We start from the raw sequence: 19243 nt of genomic DNA, 5'->3' as shown, positions 1-19243 counted from the left end.
CTCATCAGTCTTAGAGAAATCCTCTCAGGTGATATTAGCTGACATTTATTGAGTGCTTACTATGTGCCAGGCCCTATTTTAAAGACTTTATTTACATGGTTCATTTAATTTTCCCAACAACTCTATGAAGTAGATGCTATTACTTTACTGTTCAGAAGAGGAAACGGGGGCATAGACAGGGTTAAATAACTTGCTTTAAGGTGACACAGTGAGTAGCCAGAGCTAGCAATACAATACAGATAGCTTGTCTCTAAAGTCTGATTCTTAATAGCAAATGATTTCAAGAACTTAAGAATTTTTGTCTTTATGTTGTGCTACTTGAATTTTTTCTACTTCAATATATCAGCTTAATATTTTTTAAAGTTGATTTTATTAGTTTGAATAGATATTAATATTCTTCTAAAATGGAAAGGAGCTCTCCTCACACATTTACATGGCTACATAGCATTCTGTTTTATGGCTGTACATTTTGATGGCTACAATCCAATTTACTCTCCTATCTGTAATGTATGAAGAGTCCCTTTTCCCCCACAGCCTCATCAATGGTACTTTACCAAGTTTTTTGATACCTGTCAAACTGGTAAGTGAAAAAAATGACATCTCAATGCATTTTTATATTCAGATGTTTTACCTTTTAGTTGTTTAAAAACCATATATATTTTCTTTTCTTATATTTTCATGATATCCCTTCCTCATTCTATTCGTCTGTTGTGTTTTCCTTTTTACTTAATATGATCTGTATGTATTAGAGGAATGAGGTATCCATTGATATCTACATATTGTGAATTCAAATTAATTTTCTTCTGACTTGTCATTTTTATTTCAACTTGGCTTACAATGGTGTTTTTGTTTTCAAAAGGAAAGGAAAGTGAAGTCGCTCAGTCGTGTCCGACTCTTTGCGACCCCATGTACTGCAGTCTCCCAGTCTCCCAGTCTCCTCTGTCAATGGGATTTTCCAGGCAAGAGTACTGGAGTGGGTTGCCATTTCCTTCTCCAGGGGATCTTCCCGACTCAGGGATTGAACCCAGGTCTCCCGCATTACAGGCGGACGCTTTACCCTCTAAGCCACCAGGGAAGCCCATTTTTTAAAAGAAGTTTTTTATTTTGCTCCATATTCATATTTTTCGATATGGCTTTTGATTTTTACTCTTTAAGGAGACTTTAACTTCTCAGAAATTATAAAACAAATTTTTAAACATCTAATCCCCAGATCTTGGCTGGCAAATACTTTTCCTCTATTAACAGGAACCATGACTCTTAAGAAAGACCCAATTCCAGAGCAGAGGTAGGAAAAGGAGAATGTAAAGCCTGGAATAGCTAGAATACTCCAGAAAACAAGGAAATAAATGAATAAAAATAAGTCAAAGAGACTTAGGAACCTGCTTGGAGCTCCAGAGCTCCTCCTGAGCAAATTTAGGACAATCTGAACATTAAAATAGCAACAGAAATAGATTAAAACAGACTGAATAAAAGTGGAATTCATTAATCCATACTTGATACCGTTACAATGGAGAAATATGACCACCACTTTAACCAAATGATCAAACCAAGCTGTGTCTGGGACATGCACAAAGAACACATCATCAATTAGTGTTCCTACCCAAAATGTTTAACCTGAATCTAAACATGAAACAATCACAAAAGTCCAAAATGGAATACATTCTGCAAAACTACAGGCCTGTATTTAAAGTGTCACAGAAGGAAGGAAAGCGGGAGGTGGGGACCGGAAAACTATTCCAAATTGAAGGAGACTGAATATATACAACAATGGACAACTAGCTACAGATCACAATCCTTGACTATGGCGAGGAGGGAGCAGAAAAGTACATTACTGAGGCAACTGGGGAGACAGCACTGTATTTTTGTCTCATGTTAGCTTTTCTGCATATGGTAGATGTATTGTGGTTATGGAGGTTAATGTCCTTGCTCTCAGGAGATCTGGGGTAAGTTTAGGAATAAGAAACGGAATCAAGTGTCCATGATCTAACCCTCAAATGGTTTATCACAAAAATACTCATGAATAAAGCACATGTTGTAAAATGTCAACAAATTATGAATCTAGGTGAAGGATACATGGGTATTAACTACCTGCATTTTTCCTTCAACTTTTTTAAGTTTTAAAATTTCCAAAATTTAAGTTGGGAGAAAATTATTTTATGATTTCCTCTTGGTACTTTTTTAAAAGCAGTTTTTATATGTATACCTGTAGCTGATTCGTGTTGATGTATGGTGGAAACCAATACAATATTTTAAAGCTATTATCTTTCAATTAAAAATAAAACTTTTAAAAAGGCAGTTGTTTTTAAATACACAAGGAATATGTTAACATATTTAAGGTAGAAAGAATTTTTAAAAGAATATAATGTACCTCTCCTCCTACACTGCCTAAAATAGAACATTTACTAACATTGATGAAGTCCAGTGTACGACATCCTAATTGCTTTTCCCACAGACATAACCCCTTTCAAATTTCTGACTTGAAAGAAAACAATGTCGCTGACAGTAAGTGACAGATTCAAAGACAATATGGTATAGCAAAATCAATGGCACTATTCCTAATCACCTTTGCTTTCCCATTAAAAGCCCCGAACCTTTCTTTACCCTGGTGGCTAGTCAGTGGATTCTATCAAGGCAATCATCTACTTTTTAAAGAGCAGGAGAAATGCACTAGTTGGCTTGGCTTTCTCCTATCCCTGACTGACAGTGAAATGTGTTCACTACCGGTGAGCACCTCAGGACAAGAAATCATGGCATATTACAGGTTTCATCCTCTAATTGTACCAAAAAAAGAATACTGCATTCGCTTCCCAGAGGTTCTATACTGGCACTAAGGTGCTTAATTCCCAAGTGAAAACTGCAGAAATGATTATAAATCCAAGTGTTCCTTCCTACCATGTGTCAAATGCACACAGAGCCACACAATGATGATAACACACAATTTTCTTCCTTAACTCAGGTAAATATATAATCTCAATATTTGCATGAAGCCCACTTCATTCAGGTCTCTGCTCAAATATGACCTTCTCCCAGAGGCTTTCTCTATAAAACAACCATTTATTCTCTTATTTTTCTTCACAGCATTCTCACTAAGTACATTAGCTAATATAATTTTGGGGAGTAGTACCTGTTTCCTCTACTAGAATTTAAGCTCCATGAGGGCAGGGGTTTTGCTGCCTCATGGGTGAAAACAGTATCTAACAAAGAAGGAGACACAGAAAATACTTGCTGAATAAACAATCTTAACTGAACATTCAAACAACTCATCAGTGTTTATTGCTTTCTACGTGATAAAGAGAAAAGTTTAGTATTTGCGATTTGTTTTTCAATCCATAAGAATAAAGAGAAGGCAAAGAAACAGTATCACCACTATATTCTGCTTCAAAATAAAAACATTCCTAAAACATGGGAGCCTTGCCTGTCCATCAACATTACCTGTTTTTATCAAATACTGTCATTTGTGCAACAAACGTTTTTTCCCCATCTTCACGATTTCGTTTTCTTCTAGCTGGAAGTTCTTCGTTGACATCTGAATTTGACAAACATTACTCATGAATCAAATATTCAAGCAAATACACCATATTTATGACATTTGGACCCTTCACATAGCATATAATCTATCCCAAATGAGGTATAGGAAGTTGTAATATAATACCCAGACTTACACCCTTCAATTTTATGTTTTTACCTTATGTGTATGTTCTTACTTTTTAATATTCATTGCCATTAACCCCACATTTTTGCAGATGTTAGTTTCTATTCAGAATGATCTTCCCTGCTAGGCAAGGAGAAAAAAATTCCTCATTCATGGTTACTTTCCAAGAACTTCAAAGAATGCCTCAAGACTCAAAGATTATTTTTGTCAAGGTATTTCTCCACTAACCTTCAAAAATACCTCTATTATACCATGGATCATTTAGCTGCAATTATATTTTATGTTTATCCCTGTATTCTAGGTTATGAGCCTTTGGAAGATGGGACTGGATTTCTTAATCATATTTGTGTCCTGAGCACCTATATGTTATATGAATAGTTACCTCAAAGGTGGATTCAGAACAGTGTGGAGGATAGAAGGATAGATATGTGGTAAGTATAATACAATGTTAACTGTAGAATCTAAGTGGTAGATAAACAGTTGTTCACTACCAAATTCTTTTGAATGTTCTGTATGTATGAAATTCTTCACATGCTGGGGGAAGGGATGAATTATTTCCTCAGAGACTAATTTAAATACCAGTCTTTTCCATCCAGTGTTCAATATATACATGTATTTTTTTACTACATGAAATGTTTCACCATATAATAATGAAAATTTTACAAATTAAATACCTAGTATAGCACAATAACCAATAGTGTAAGCACCAGGCCAATCTACCATAAAATTAATTATCTCATTAGAGATTTCCTAATAAAGGCCATGTTGTTAGAGCACATGCAGTAACTTCTAGTTCTACATCATTTTCCCCTCTAAACAATTATTAAAATGACTAAAAAAGAAATAAAGAAATATTTTGTACACAATTATGAGTACTATGAAGATGCACTACTTCAATCATTTTTACAGTTCATCTTAATCTCCAACAATAAAATCTAGTAAAATTATTAAAATAAAAATTACCAATATTTTCATTGGTTTCTCCATTAATCATCCCATTATACTCTCTTCTTCCTGGACGAGTCACTCTAAATAGCAATGAGTAAGACTTCACCATATGGCTGTTACTAGGTTCAAATTCATTACTGGAAACTGCAAGGGATGGGAAGTTTCCAGGTTTTGTTTGATTGAGGTCAGGATTCAAAGGCACCTGCTTTTTACCTGTAGGAACTTGCCTTATCGGACAACTTACATCCTGCAAAGGCAAAGATTATTATATTTATTTATGTATATGCAATGATAAGAATGATAATAAAACCTCTAATCACAGCTATAGGAAGTACAGTTTAGGGCATGATTTCCAAATGGCATGCTAAGATTCTAAACAAAGGTCTGAAAATTGTGATGAAGCACAAAGACAATATCAATCAACTATCTTTCAAATATTAACACAATTGAGGACTTCCTCAATATAATGAAAATAATGATATAGTATATCTTATATTTAGCTGATGGTCATCTTAAAGTGTTAAGTTAGAAATACAGAACTAAAACCATGCTTGAAATATTACATACAACTCATGTAAACTACTCTTTTCCCTTAAATATTCTATTTTTAACAAAATAACAAACAGGATCATTAGAAATGAAAAATGATGATTACAATAACCCTACTGACAACAACCTTAAGAAACAGTAAATCCATATATTGAAATATATTGTCTATAAGAAGTAATATTAATCATCTTATGAGTAGTGTTCTGTCTTTATATAACTAGGGCTATGCTGAAAGAGCAAAGCCGAAAAACTGCAAGATGCAGAAGACCTTTATAACAAGAAAATACAGAACATATTTTAGGTACCTTCTATTTTAAAACAAACAGAATACATGCTTATAGTCTTAAAATTCTGTCCTACAAGAGTGTAAAAATGGGAAAAATGTAAGTCTCCGTCACCCCAGTTCTTATACTCTAGAGAGGACTAATATTACCAAGTGGCTGTGCATATCCTTTGAAAAAAATATTTATGCCTTTTCTTAACACAAGAAGGATCATACTATAGTTATAGTCATTTCTGTTTTGCCTAAATAATAATATATCTTGAAGAATTTTCACATTACTACTTACTGTGTGTGCGGTTTGGGGGACTAGAGAGTATTATTGACTAACTTTAATAGAGTTTTTAATATAACACTTACACTGCTATCTCTCATCACTTTGGTCTACTCCATATCTCTAGCACAGTTTTTACCACATTATCTTACTATGATTTTGGAAGAGCATTAGCAATAGGAACCTCTATACAGATCATTCTTATTCATTTTTTTGGCCTTGCCCCACAGCTTATGGGCTTTTAGCTCCTCAACCAGGGATAGAACCCATGCTCCCAGAGGTGAAAGTGTCCTAAATTTTCGGAATGCCAGGGAAGTCCCTCCTATTCTTAAAACACCCAAGGACGTCCAAGGCTACTAAAAGTAAACCTACTGGCTTTGGTGGGTTGCCCAGGAAATTTAACCAGCATAACACTTGTTTCTATGGTAAAATGATTTCATCTTGCTAATAAAACTTTGAAGCAATATAGTAACAAGTTAATGACTGATAAGGCTACCAGCAGAATTTCTTTGCCTGCAAGTACTGGTACAAGATAATCCTTTAGGGAAAAACTCTCTCTTAGCCCTTATTTAAAATACCAGTGTGTTTAAATAGCTAAGGTGAAAAAAAAAAAACAAGCTAAGAGATTAGAGTAGCAGGAAGCAACTGAATTTATGTCCTAAGATGCTAAAAAATAAGCTTATTCCCCCACATTGTCATACTTCCATAACAAAGTTTTATTCAGATACCTACAGTCAGATTAGAAAAACCTGAAGACATGGGAGGTTGGCAAAAGAGGTTATCAATTTTACAATTCAGCCATCAAAGTATTTTAAAGAATCCATCTGCCAATGCAGGAAACTTGAGTTCGATCCCGGGGTCAGGAAGATCCCCTGGAGAAGGAAATGGCAACCCACTCCAGTATTCTTGCATGGGAGATCCCATGGACAGAAGAGCCTGGCGAGCTACAGTCCATGCGGTCGCAAAACAGTCGGACATGGTTTAGCAACTGAACAACAACCACATAGTTTAAAAACACATATATTTGCATAAACATATTTAATGAAAAAATTATTCCATTTAATTCACCAGTATCACTTTATACATCACCTTTCTTTTTTTGTGGCAAACTTTCACAAGCAGGACTTCCAGGGTGACAGAATTTTGTTCATTTTCTGAATTTTGTGATGGTTTATCTAAATAGAAAAACAATACTTCAAACTCTATTTTAAAAAATAGTACTCATTTTCCTAAGATGTCTGAGAATTTCAAACAAAGACTTTCTATAATGAAGTCTTCTCACAAGTTTACTCATTCCTTTTCTCCACAATCAGTTCCGAATTTAACAAATACAGTTAAAGCTTCTTAGTAGAAAGCATAAATGAAATAGTTCAGGATAGGTAAGACACAAGATAAACATTTTTTTCTTTCTCCCAAAATCTATTAGCAAAATATCCTAGTTTAAGATGTATTTAAATTGAATTGGTTACTATCTCTCATTTCATTTTGAATGCTCAGATGTCTAAACTAAAAGGCTCTCTGATTTGACCAAAACTTGTAACCGAAAGGATTAAAAAAAAAAGGATTAAAAAAAAAAATTAAACATACGTTATTTATGATAATATAAACATATTATCATTTCACAAGAAAGCAAGCTATTTTTTGACCTTTCCCCCACAATCTTTTTTTTTTCAGGTTCTTTCCCCATTTATTACAAATTTTTTTTCTTTTTAAAATTAAATTATTTTAATTGGAGGCTAATTACAATATTGTAGTGGATTTTGCCATACACTGACATGAATCAGCCATGGGTGTACATGTGTTTCCCATTCTGAACCCTGCTCCCTCCCCAAGAATTTCTTTAAAGCCTAAATGGGATAGCAAAAATCAAGATATTATTTACTACCTAAGAGAATCTCTTGGTTTACAGAATTTAGGAATCTTAATTTTAAAGTGATAGTATATAGTCTCTTTATCAATGAACTTTAAAAAAAGGCTTCTGCCAATTAAGGTTCCAGAATACTTCCCTACAACTTATCTTTAATCCCAAAGGCACTAATAGTCCAAAACCATATTTTATCATTCATTTATCATTAAGTTTCAACAATATACAGAACTACTATGTTATATATGTATACACATGCATATATATGTTATAGATGAACCCATATACAAAGAAATAATCTTTGTTCTGAAATTTTAGGCAACACTTTTTCTGCTTAGAAACACTCTTCTTACTCAGGGTATATACATAAAATACATTTGAATCAGTCTCTTGAAAGCTGTATCCAGGATAAAGATAATTTAACATACCCAAAATATCCAAATGTCCAAAATGCAATAACAAAAATACTCTCTGAACAATACTCACCACGAAAATAGTACCCTGATAATCTGTGTATTCATTCTAAGCAGTTATAAGTAGTAACTGTTAAACAAGTCTTCATTCAAAAACAAAAGAAAAAATAATATTTTAGGGATCTTGATGTTATTTTTCTATCCTGGTTTCTTAAAAATATTACTTCTTAAAAAAAACTACAAATATACCTTGAATAGACAAGAGAGGCAATATATCTGCTTCTTTCCAACCTCCACTAATTTCAAAGTTTTAATGGGAAATTACTTTCTGGAAATAGAAGTATTGACAGTTTACTTTCTCATTTATTCCAGTAATATCAAGAAAAAAAAAACTTTAAGTGAATCTGAGCAACTCTTGAACTGTTCTGTCATATAGACAGGAAAAAAATGATCATACCATGTGGCAGTTTATGTCAACTAATTAATTCAAGTAAATTACTGTTACTTATATAATGTTAGTAAATAGTATTCAATTAATATCCACCAATAATTTCAGTGATGAGTAATTTATGTTTATAGAAGTACCTGAGAACAAAGGGCTAACAAACCTATAAAATTCAAATTATGAGCTTCTAAAGTATTAGAATTCATGTACTTTTTAAGTACCACAGGATATCAAATACAATGAATGATTAAAAATAAGAACTCTACAAGATGATTATAAATGATTTAGGAAAAAAAACATGAAAATGCCACTCAGGTTACTTCTATTAAAAAAACAGACCAGGTCTAAGACAAAACTAGAAGTTACATTAGCTGCTAATATGACCAGACTAATAGGGTATGACCAGACTTCAAATTTCTTACATTAAAAACTTGACTAGTTATCAAACTGTTCTAATATAACCATTCTATTTATTATTACACTTTGTTTCTTACTAAACAATACCAAGGATGAACAACTTGACCTGTTTCTTATAAAGATTTTATTACATTGCATGATTATATTAAAGGATACACATATAATTTAAGATGGACAAGCCCAGAGGCATTTTATCCATTTTGAAACCAACTGAAACTTTTCCCAGTATCCTTTCACCTTTTTTTAATGAAGTAACATTCAGGACTATATAATTTTCCTTTTACAGTATCTAACATATTGATATATCCCATTGGTTAGCAGTACTCGTTTCAGTTGTTATAGCTTAGTACTGGGATGGCCACAAAGTTTGTTTGGGTTTTTCCATAAAATGTCATTAAGAAAAAAATTCAAAATGTTTATCCCTATTCCAGGTTCTGAGGCAATTAATTAAAATTCTCACCGCCTTTATAATTTAAAGTTTGAAAAACATTGTAAATAAAAAATAACAAAATCTAAGAAATTTCATTTTATTAAGTCTTTCCCATATTTTCTACTGGTGATCTCTGGAAAGATGAGGGCTCTGAGTTGGGTAAGATAATGTTATACAGTTTTTTTTTAACTGCAATACTTGGAGCCCTAAAAGGTATGATTGAGTTTTAAGAGGTGGAATTTCATCTATTTAGATAAGCTAATGTTTACCTTCAAGAATGAACCCACAAAATACTGATTATTTTAACAATTTAAAAATCCACTCATAACTTAAATGGACAGCAAGAAAGCTATAAGGAAACCAGGTGCTGAGCACAATCTTATGTATGTACAAGGTTGACCTACAATTTTTAAAAGCTTTTAAGACAGTTTTTTATTTATTTTTATAATAGTATAATTGATTTACAATGTTGTGCCAACCTCTGACGTACAGGAAAGTGACTCAGTTATACACATTCTTTATTTAAAGTAGTTTCTTAAAACTTGTTTCTCAGACAACCTATTTCTGAATTACCTTCATGCCTTATTAAAATACAGACTCCTAAACGCCACCAAAACCCTACTAGATCTGAGGCCTTAGAGGGTCCAGGTATATGTATTTCAAACAAACTGTCAAAATGTTTCCACCAGACTAAGACTTAAGAACTACTACTTTAAAAGTTTAATGAGTTATAAGTTACATCCTCCATATTCCACTATTGACCACAAAAGCCATAACTGAAATTGCAGGGGAAATCCACTAAAGAGAAATTAAATAATCAGAATCAACATCTTTTCCATTAAATATAATTTTACAAATTTACAGTTTTGTGGGTTTTTTTGCATTCACAAAGGTGTGCTGCTGTAGACTGCCAGTAAGTTTACTTTGAAATACATACCATTTTTGTGGAAGAAACCAGTAAATGTAAGCTGCAGATGAGCTGACAAGCTAAACAGAACAAATAAAAAATTTTACTACTTTAATATGCTATAACAAAAATAACTTAGACTTTAAATATAACACGGAAATTAAAGCTACTTCAGCTCATTTATAAACATTTGGCTAATTCTTAACTCTATTCAAGCCCACTGACTCCATGCTTCCCGTGTTAAGTATGACATCCTCAACAGTGTGTCTATACACATTGAAATACACACACCACACAAATAGAAACAAAAAACACCAAAGAAGCAAGGCAGAAAGAGACCACCAAATAAGAAGCAAGATAATTTATAGTGCTTTAGTGTTCTACCTGTAAAACAGGGACAGATTTCCCTTCCCATCCCTCTAAACAATAGCTGAATCCATGCTACTCAATACTCAAGTGTATTTTCAAGCTACAGAATTTCAACCTCCTTAACAACTTATGCAGAACCATCACTTTCTACTTTAATGAGGGATGAAATACACAATCACAAATATGCTATCGATTTGTTACTATTCAACATGTCATTTTCACTTTTAGTTTTATAAGCAATGAAAAGGAAGCATAAACTATAATGAGCCTTTGTTTTGAAAACTATTTACTACAATGGAAAAACTATTAAGTTGGGATAAATGAAAACATCAACAGGCTTTTGTAGTAGCTTTAAACTGGCAAAGAGCAATCTATCTTTAAATCGGGAGCCATTCATAACTTTCCAGAACAGTTTCTGTCATGTGATACAGACACCAGATTATAGAGGGCTATAGAGAACAGATGTTGGAAAAAGGGAAGCAGTACTGAACCCTTACTCAAGAAATTTACTAGTGTAAAGAATCAAAGTAAAATAGTAAAAGCACAATATGGTTCAATAAAGGGTACCTTTTTTTTTTAAAAAATGATGGTGACAATCTATGCATTCATATAACCAGAGGGGAACAGTTATATAAAGGCTTTGAGGCAAGAGAGCGTTGAGGAACGAGCTATGGTCAGAAATGAGGCCATATTACTAACAGGTTAGTTCTGTAACTGTGCCCAGGACTCCAAGTATTAGCGCAATAGGAGGTTAAGTGAGATATTTCAAAAGAAGATGTGAGGATGCCTCTATTTTCTAGTGAGATAATCCATGAAAGTGTATGCTAAAAAAATACAGGGTGGGAGTCCTGAAGGGCATTTCTAGAATGGTACTAAGAAAAGTAAGCTAGGATATCAATAGACTAACAAAATGACTATGAAGTATAAGGGTTCAAGCAGAGTTAGAAAGCATAAACACACACACACAAAAAAAAGAAAGCATAAACACAAAGGAAAAATTAGTAACTGTAACTAAAGTATTGAAAAATTTTTTAAAAATTACATTAAGAGGATCAACTGTATGTAAATGAGCTCAAAGGACTTTTTCCAAGGTGATGAAAATGTTCTATATCTTAATTGTGGTTACAGTTAAACAAATGCATACATTTGTCAAAACTCAAAATATACACTTAAGGTGAGTGTATTATACTGAATGTTAATTATATACCAACTTGATTTTTTAAAAGTATATACACCATGTATAAACTCTACAAGCCATTTTACTAAAAGATAACTAGCGTTTTTCTATAAAAAACTGTTCCGTAAACAAAACCTTATAATGCAGAACGGGTGAAACTCCAAAATAAAAACTGAGAAACTGAGAGAAATATTCCACAGTTTCCACATGTTGTAAGATAATTCGTTAGTCACAACCAGCCTACCCTATTCTTAGTTGCTTCAGTTAAACATACATACTAAAGGCCAGGTTAATTTTTCTTAAAACATCATTTTAAATAAATCATTTCTTTCTCCAATTTCCTAATGGGTCCCCAACTGCCAAAACTTTTGTCTAAGTGCTGTCTGTGACATGGTTCCTATTTCTCTCTAGCCCTACTAAAGCCTCATATAAGAAAGTAGAATAGAATGATAAAATAGAGGCAAATTCAAGTTTGAATTCTGGCTCCAGTTATTAGCTATGACCTGGTATCTATAAAATGAAGATTGGGAGGCATGGATGAAAGACTAAAGAATCCATCAAAATACTTGCTTCCCCTTCTACAAAGACCCCATCCCCAATCATCCCAGAGCTTAATTTCTTTGATAAGCACTTGTATTTACCATTTTTTGTCACAATTTTTTCACACGCGTTCTCTTTTAACATATCAGTGTCCTCTGTATCTATCAACGTCTTACAGAAAGGCACTCAACAAATGATTTTCAAAAGGAAAGATTTTTAAAAGGTCAGGGATCAGGACCCATTATATTGTGGTACTTCTAAAATTATTTACATTGTTTTTATAGGAAATTCGATCCTAGGTTCCAACTGTGAAACAACAAAAATACCTTGCATTGATCTACCCAGAAAACACTTTGCTGCTGCTGCTAAGTCGCTTCAGTCATGTCTGACTCTGTGCAACCCCACAGACGGCAGCCCACCAGGCTCCTCCATCCCTGGGATTCTCCAGGCAAGAACACTGGAGTGGGTTGCCATTTCCTTCTCCAATGCATGAAAGTGAAAAGTGAAGTCCCTCAGTCGTGTCCGACTCTTTGCGACCCCATGGACTGCAGCCTACCAGGCTCCTCCGTTCATGGGATTTTCCAGGCAAGAGTGCTGGAGTGGGGTGCCATTGCCTTCTCGGAGAAAACACTTTATATTAGTGTTATTCAAAACCTGGTCTACCCACTGAGATCACTGGAGAAACTTACCATGCCACATGGCAAGATATTGAGAATTAGACTTTAACCATTTTTATAGAAATTTAGCATTGCCATGACATCAAAGTATGTGATCAATATATTTTACAAAAAGTATCCATCTACAAAAGATTGGAAATTAAAAACTAACAAAAAGGTCACCACAGGATGGTTTGAGGCACAGTTTTAAATGGTACATTACAAATTAAATGAGATGGCAGATCCATTCAGCCACCATATAACATTGTTTGAGAAAAGGAATTCCAAATTTCAATTAACCAGTTTAAAAAACAAATTTGGGAATGTGATTTGCTATGCATAATTTCCCCTAGGGGAAAACACTCTCCTAAAAGTAAACACTCTGATATGTGCCTTGAATACAATGAAACAATGAGGCCCAGTTGATCCCTTTCACCGGTGGTTTAGTCCAAGGAAAGAGGACAGTTTTCTCTCCCTTTCTAATTTACCCTTTTCCCTCTCTTGTGGCTACTGTGTCTACATCTTAATTGGTTAAGCTGGATCAGAGGAAGGGAAGAAAGAAACATGTAGGCCTGGTCAAGCCTATCTGGTCTTAGGCAGCACAGAATCCAGCTTAGATGATCAGAATAAAGTATCAGATAAGGATTTGGTTCATCTTCTTGATGTATTTCCTATTTTTATCTTCTTAGGAAGAAAGCAATATGGCAACAGGAAACTAGAGGAGGAATGTGAAATTTGGGGATAAGATTTTAAGCACAAGTAATTGACAAGTATCTGACATTGTAAAGCAGTCTGCAGAATAAGGTTAAGTAAATTTAAATTTATAAGAGATGAATATTTTGAGATGAGATTCATGTAGGAAACTCAAATTTTAGGAGTAGACAGATCCCACAGAAGGATCAACATTTTTATGCAGGAAAGAAACCAAGATTAGCGCCTCAAATTTCTACACATTAATCTGACAGTGGCAGGTTTAAGACTTCATTTCTAGAGTCATGGCTATACGACCTCAAAACAGGTCAAGTGTGATGATAAGCTAAGTTACATTTAATGTTATGATGTAAACATTAAGATGACTAGCATTTCTTATTAGTATATTGCTTCACACTGTAAACTGTGTGTATCAAGCTGTTTCTAAAAGATGTTTATTTTCCTTAAGACTTAAGTAAAAAGCCGCTGTATTCAGAAAAAAAGTCAATAAAGATATGATTGTTTTGGGGGAAAAAAATCTGTTTTCAAATACCTAGATTTTAAGAATCATATATGATTAGTGGTGAATGATAAGGCACCTTCAGAAGTACATAGGTACAAAGAAATTTACGGCCCAGATTCTAAAAAAGGAACAATTAAAACTTAAGTCTGAAAAGATGTTGATATGTAAACAACTTCAAAACTTACAATCAAGACAGAATTGTTAAAAAAAAGAGAGAAAGGGGAGGAAGACATCAGACCCTATTATGGTGGAAAAAGACATAATCAACTTAAGAAGCAGCTTGAAGTTTTAAAAATGCAGCTAAACCTACAAAAGAGGTGGCTAGAGTAACACCATTAATGCAATACATCTATTTAAAATAATTTACAGCTTTCTTAGCATAACGACCAACAACCTTAAATAGCCTACAAGGTCCTGCATTATCTGGTCATGGCCATCTGCTCTAGTCTCATCAAATGTTATCTCTCTCGTCAGCTACACTGCCCTCAAGTGATGTTACATTCCCTTTATCTAGAGTCACCTACCTGCTCACCCTCTATCTTCATTCTACTCCTATATTCATGTTTCAAATCTCAGCTTCTTCCTTCAGGGAAGCTCTCATTGAACATTTCTATTCCCAAATTAGACTCTCAAACAAGAGCTGGTTCTCCTGCCTCATACAGCCATAGTTTCCCTATGTGTCTACTTTTACTTCCCAGCACTTATATTTATTATACGATTATGCCTTTTTCCCTAAATGCTGATAAACTCCAGAAAGGCAGGTCTTCATCTGTTTCGCTTACCATTATATCCACTAGGTCTTAGTAAAGTGTCTGGGACATAGTACATGAAGGAAATGGGAATCCCAGAAAAAAATAGATCCAAATTTTGTACAGTACAAAAAGATGATAAGAAAAGGAAGATTATTAACTCAAAAGTTTAGGCTGTAATAACAACAACATAAAGTGATGGAAGGCACCTTTTCAACCTACTAAAAACATAGGCTTGGAAATATACCTAGTAGATGTTCTACTTCAGTTATCTTTGGAAGGAATTTCTCCAGCTACTAACAGGACCAGGAATGGAAAATGATTAAGTGGAAATGCTTCTAATTTGACCACAGGAAATATTTCTGGAAGCAATTCCAATTTGGAAATCTTTTCATGCTACCTTTCAGTCAGTGGAGATGCACTTAGAAGTCAGGAGTTGTGACTAGAGAATTCCCAAACTGGTAGGATTAATAGCCCAAGAGACTCCCTGGGATCCTGCTAAAACAGACTACTACAGAAAGATCAGAGATTTATACCAATGAATCGTAGTGCTTGGTCAAAACTCAAAATTCAAAATCCATAATATACCGGCAAGTCAGAAACAAGAGATGGAGAGGACAGAACAAAGTATTATATCACAAATTCTAAAAAGAAAGACATTTTAAATATACATAACCACACCAGAAGAGCAAGAAAAGATTAGGAAAAAATAGATACTAGAGATGTGACCACTATGAATTTCTAAAATTTGCTAATTGCTATGGAGTTTGCAAAAGCCATGGTACAACAAAAGAAATAATCTTCACAGTTGGTGGGTATTACTATTGAGTTTTAAGGTTACAAATGCAACCCTGATCTACTGTCACAAATTGACTGATACCTTAAAGTAGTGAAAACCATGAAATGTCCCATGTTTCTTTTATTCCATCAGCTTCTCCTCTAATAAATTTCTGCCATTATCTGTGACAAGTAAGATAACTGTAGAGTTAAAGTACAAAAAACCAAGATTCTTCAACACCAACTTCACTTTGCACAGATAATGCCAGGAATTTGGTTTTGTTTTTAAGTCTCTACAACTGTGATAAATAGATCAGGGATGTGACTGTTCTAACCTTTGGGCTGTAGTACTACAGTATCTGGGGTATCTCAACAGTCTCCTGGAACTTTGCGGAATGAAATGCATTGGGTTTGAGAGTGGAGACATTAAGACTGTTGAAGTACTGAAAGAACATGAGTTCCAATGGAATCTATCCAAACTATAGCTACTGAACAAATCCAGGATCCAATTAAACTGAGTAAGAGCTTTATGTTTAAGATAGTACAGAATAAAAATATAGATGGGAGATACTTTATTTGTAAATGATTTAAGATTTTAATGTCTACTAATTAATTTCATGGAACAACAAAGATTTACCTTGTTCTCCCATAAGAGACTTTGACAATAGATCTTGCAAGCAAGGTTTTATAGTGCTGACATTATATACTGCTGTCTAGGGAACTTAGAATCCTATGTGATAATAAAGTTTAGTAGAATGGCAGGATTATGCCTAATTCGAGATGCAAAATACATTGAAGGAATTTAGTAACATAGGGCCTTGCGGGTAAACTTAAAATGAACCAATTTCTCAGTTAATTTTAGTGACTCTGGGAGCAACAATGAGACATTCATAAAGATGGAGTGTATGTGTGGCGTGGGGGGTGGGGGTGGAACATGGAGTACAGTAATTCAATACCTCATGGGCCTGAAGAGCCTTGCTGAGTATTAAGCAAGCATGGTCAGCTCCAACACTGATAGGTCTGTTTAAAAAGATCTTGGGGAGCTGAAATGACCAACTCACTGGTCCCAGTTAGATCCTAGACTATTTTCAAAATTACAAGCAGGAATTCTATGCAACTCTCTGAAGTTTCTGTGAGTTGGTCAACAATACCCCTGTTACAGTACTGGCAGAGTTGTTAAACTCACTGGGTCAAAAGGAATATAATTATTTGGTGAGTACCAGTATAATAATCTATCTTCGTCACAACACACACTCTAAGAGAAGTTCTGTAATATTTATCAAAGCCAAGGTCACAATGAGATGGTAGTCACATTTAGCAGTGATGAAGGTAGAACCTTGATGGGGGAGATGAAGAAATGTTCAAGTTTTCTTCTTTTTGTTTTCACTCTTCCTTCTCACACAAGCCTCAGAAGACCTGAGGGCAAACTATTAAGGTGTTTAGGAGAAAAGAAGAGAGGATGTATGGTCAGGCTCTGACTACAGCTTCACACTTTAACTACAAAAGGCCCAGAGGGTCCCAAAAGATCTTTCCAGGGCAGGTGAACAGATAGGATTTGGAATAGAAATTCAAGCAAAGAACAGAGGGTGCATGCACTGAGCATATTTTCAGTCTATATAAACCAATACTATAAGGTATTTCTTGGGCAGTAATCAATTAGGTAAAGATTTGGGATCTCAGCTTCTAGAATGAACCATCAAAGTTTATTTACAAATCAAGACTGCCTAGATAGGAAAATATAAGTTACGCTTCAGTCCTACAAGACTGCAAACATTTTTTAAATGAGATTAAAAAAAAAATTCAAATAATAACCGAACCAAAAAGACGAACTTAAAAGCAATTACAAAAATGACATCTTAGTCACAGAAACAAGATACTATAAATAAAACATCATTGAATTAACGTACATCCTATCTAAATTGGTAAGGTATGATTTAAAACTTCAAGAGAAAAAGAAAAATCCATGTGGCAGTTTTCTCAATTCCATTTTTTAAAAAATCTAGTATTTTTAGTTCTACATTCTCCCCTAAAAGTAGTCAATGAATAAACAAATACCACCCAAGTCCCTGTTTCTCTTTAGAATAATACTCAACTTTCTTTACTTATCAAAGAGTAAGTAGATACCTACCGTCTAGGATTGGAAGCATCTGTCTAGCCTAGGGAGATATTAAGCTACTGGGAACATTTAGGGATTACTTCTGGGAATCGTATTTGAAAATACACATTAAGGTTCTGTCCAAAAGGCCAGGTTTCTGAAACTATCATGTGATAAATACATTTCAAATATAAATGACAGTTAAGAATATTTTGTCTGAAGGACGTCAATAAGAGGAAGGATGAAAAAAGGAAAAAAAGTGCCTCTCTCAGAACTGTAGATGATTCCTTAGTAAAGATGTGATCGTGTGAAGCACTTGGCACAGCACCTCAAGTACAGCTGAGTATACCATAAACATGAGCCTCCATCTTTCTTCAGATGAGGTAGCAGGATTAATACTAACTGCAAAAGTTACAGAAACTTTGATTCAAAATGCAAGAAATTGTAGTAGAGAAAAATAATAATGAATAGAACTGCCTTAGAAAACAGTGAGTTTCCAGCACTGGAGATATTCAAGATAAGGCTTAAGAAGGGAGTCTCTGCCAGGGAGGCTACAGAAGTAATCCCTGATTTGTGTATGAGTTTGGATCAGATGACTTCTAAAGTTCGCTCTAACTCCTTACAATATTGAGGTGATCAAAATGAAAATGATCACTGTACTTTTTCTTTTTTCCTCAAGTTTGTCACTTAATGTAAACTGATAGGTTATCTTACCTATGAGATTCTTGCTCTCCTTTCATTTTCTCTACTTTTGATAACATATCATCAACTTTAAATGTTTTCCTGGAAGAAACAGATAAACAAAATAATCACTTCTCAACTGGGAAAAACAAACAGATTATACTTTATTGTCACTATAATAGGCAAACTGGGTATGTGATTTTTATTTTTAATAAGATAAATTATGGATGGTTAGCCATAACAATGAATACTATTGAGATAGTGTATATAATAATACAGCAAACAAGCCTTCAAGTCCCATTTCAAAGGCTAACTTTTCTATGAAACCTTGGGTAATTAATCCAAAACTAGAGGGATTTCTCCCTACCTATGGAACTTGGTGTATACTTATTTTGACATTTAGTCTCCTAAATGTGAAACTTGAATAAATATTTTATTTCTATTAGATTATAAGTTCCTAAAGGGCAGAGATTCGTCTTCTTCAAGGAAAGCCACATGGTGCTTGGCATGTTGCCTTAATCTTGGTAGGTGCCAAGCATCTGTCGGACTGAGCCAAACAAATGCAAATTATGTATGTTTTGAAACATTCATATTTCTATTAAGTAACCTGACAAATATGGATATTCCATAAAACATATGAAGTATAGTAAAACACCCTCAAAGATGAGCAGCAATGGCTAAAGTTAAATATGTCATTGTAAAGAGATGGTTGTCACCATCATGAAAAAAACTTTGAAGTTTAAAGGACATACCATCAAATCATAACAAAATCATCAGCTTTTTCACTTAATAAGTTTAAGAGAAAAA

General features: G+C 34.0%; 1 protein-coding gene across 1 annotated transcript in view; it reads right to left on the bottom strand.

The window, feature by feature from the left end:
* The window catches only part of SUZ12 (SUZ12 polycomb repressive complex 2 subunit), a 65158-nt gene that overhangs the window by 13754 nt on the left and 32161 nt on the right, over positions 1-19243 (bottom strand). Inside the window, exons 7-11 of the mRNA XM_010861697.1 lie at positions 18470-18538; positions 10210-10259; positions 6793-6878; positions 4616-4847; positions 3433-3526 (exon numbers count right to left, since the gene is read on the bottom strand). Of these exons, the coding sequence (XP_010859999.1) occupies positions 3433-3526; positions 4616-4847; positions 6793-6878; positions 10210-10259; positions 18470-18538 (531 nt within the window). The remainder of the gene's footprint in view (positions 1-3432; positions 3527-4615; positions 4848-6792; positions 6879-10209; positions 10260-18469; positions 18539-19243) is intronic.

Source organism: Bison bison, unplaced genomic scaffold (genome assembly GCF_000754665.1).
Source record: "Bison bison bison isolate TAMUID 2011002044 unplaced genomic scaffold, Bison_UMD1.0 scf7180017864472, whole genome shotgun sequence".
Taxonomy (NCBI): Eukaryota; Metazoa; Chordata; class Mammalia; order Artiodactyla; family Bovidae; genus Bison; species Bison bison.
This window is presented reverse-complemented; position numbering and strand designations above follow the sequence as displayed.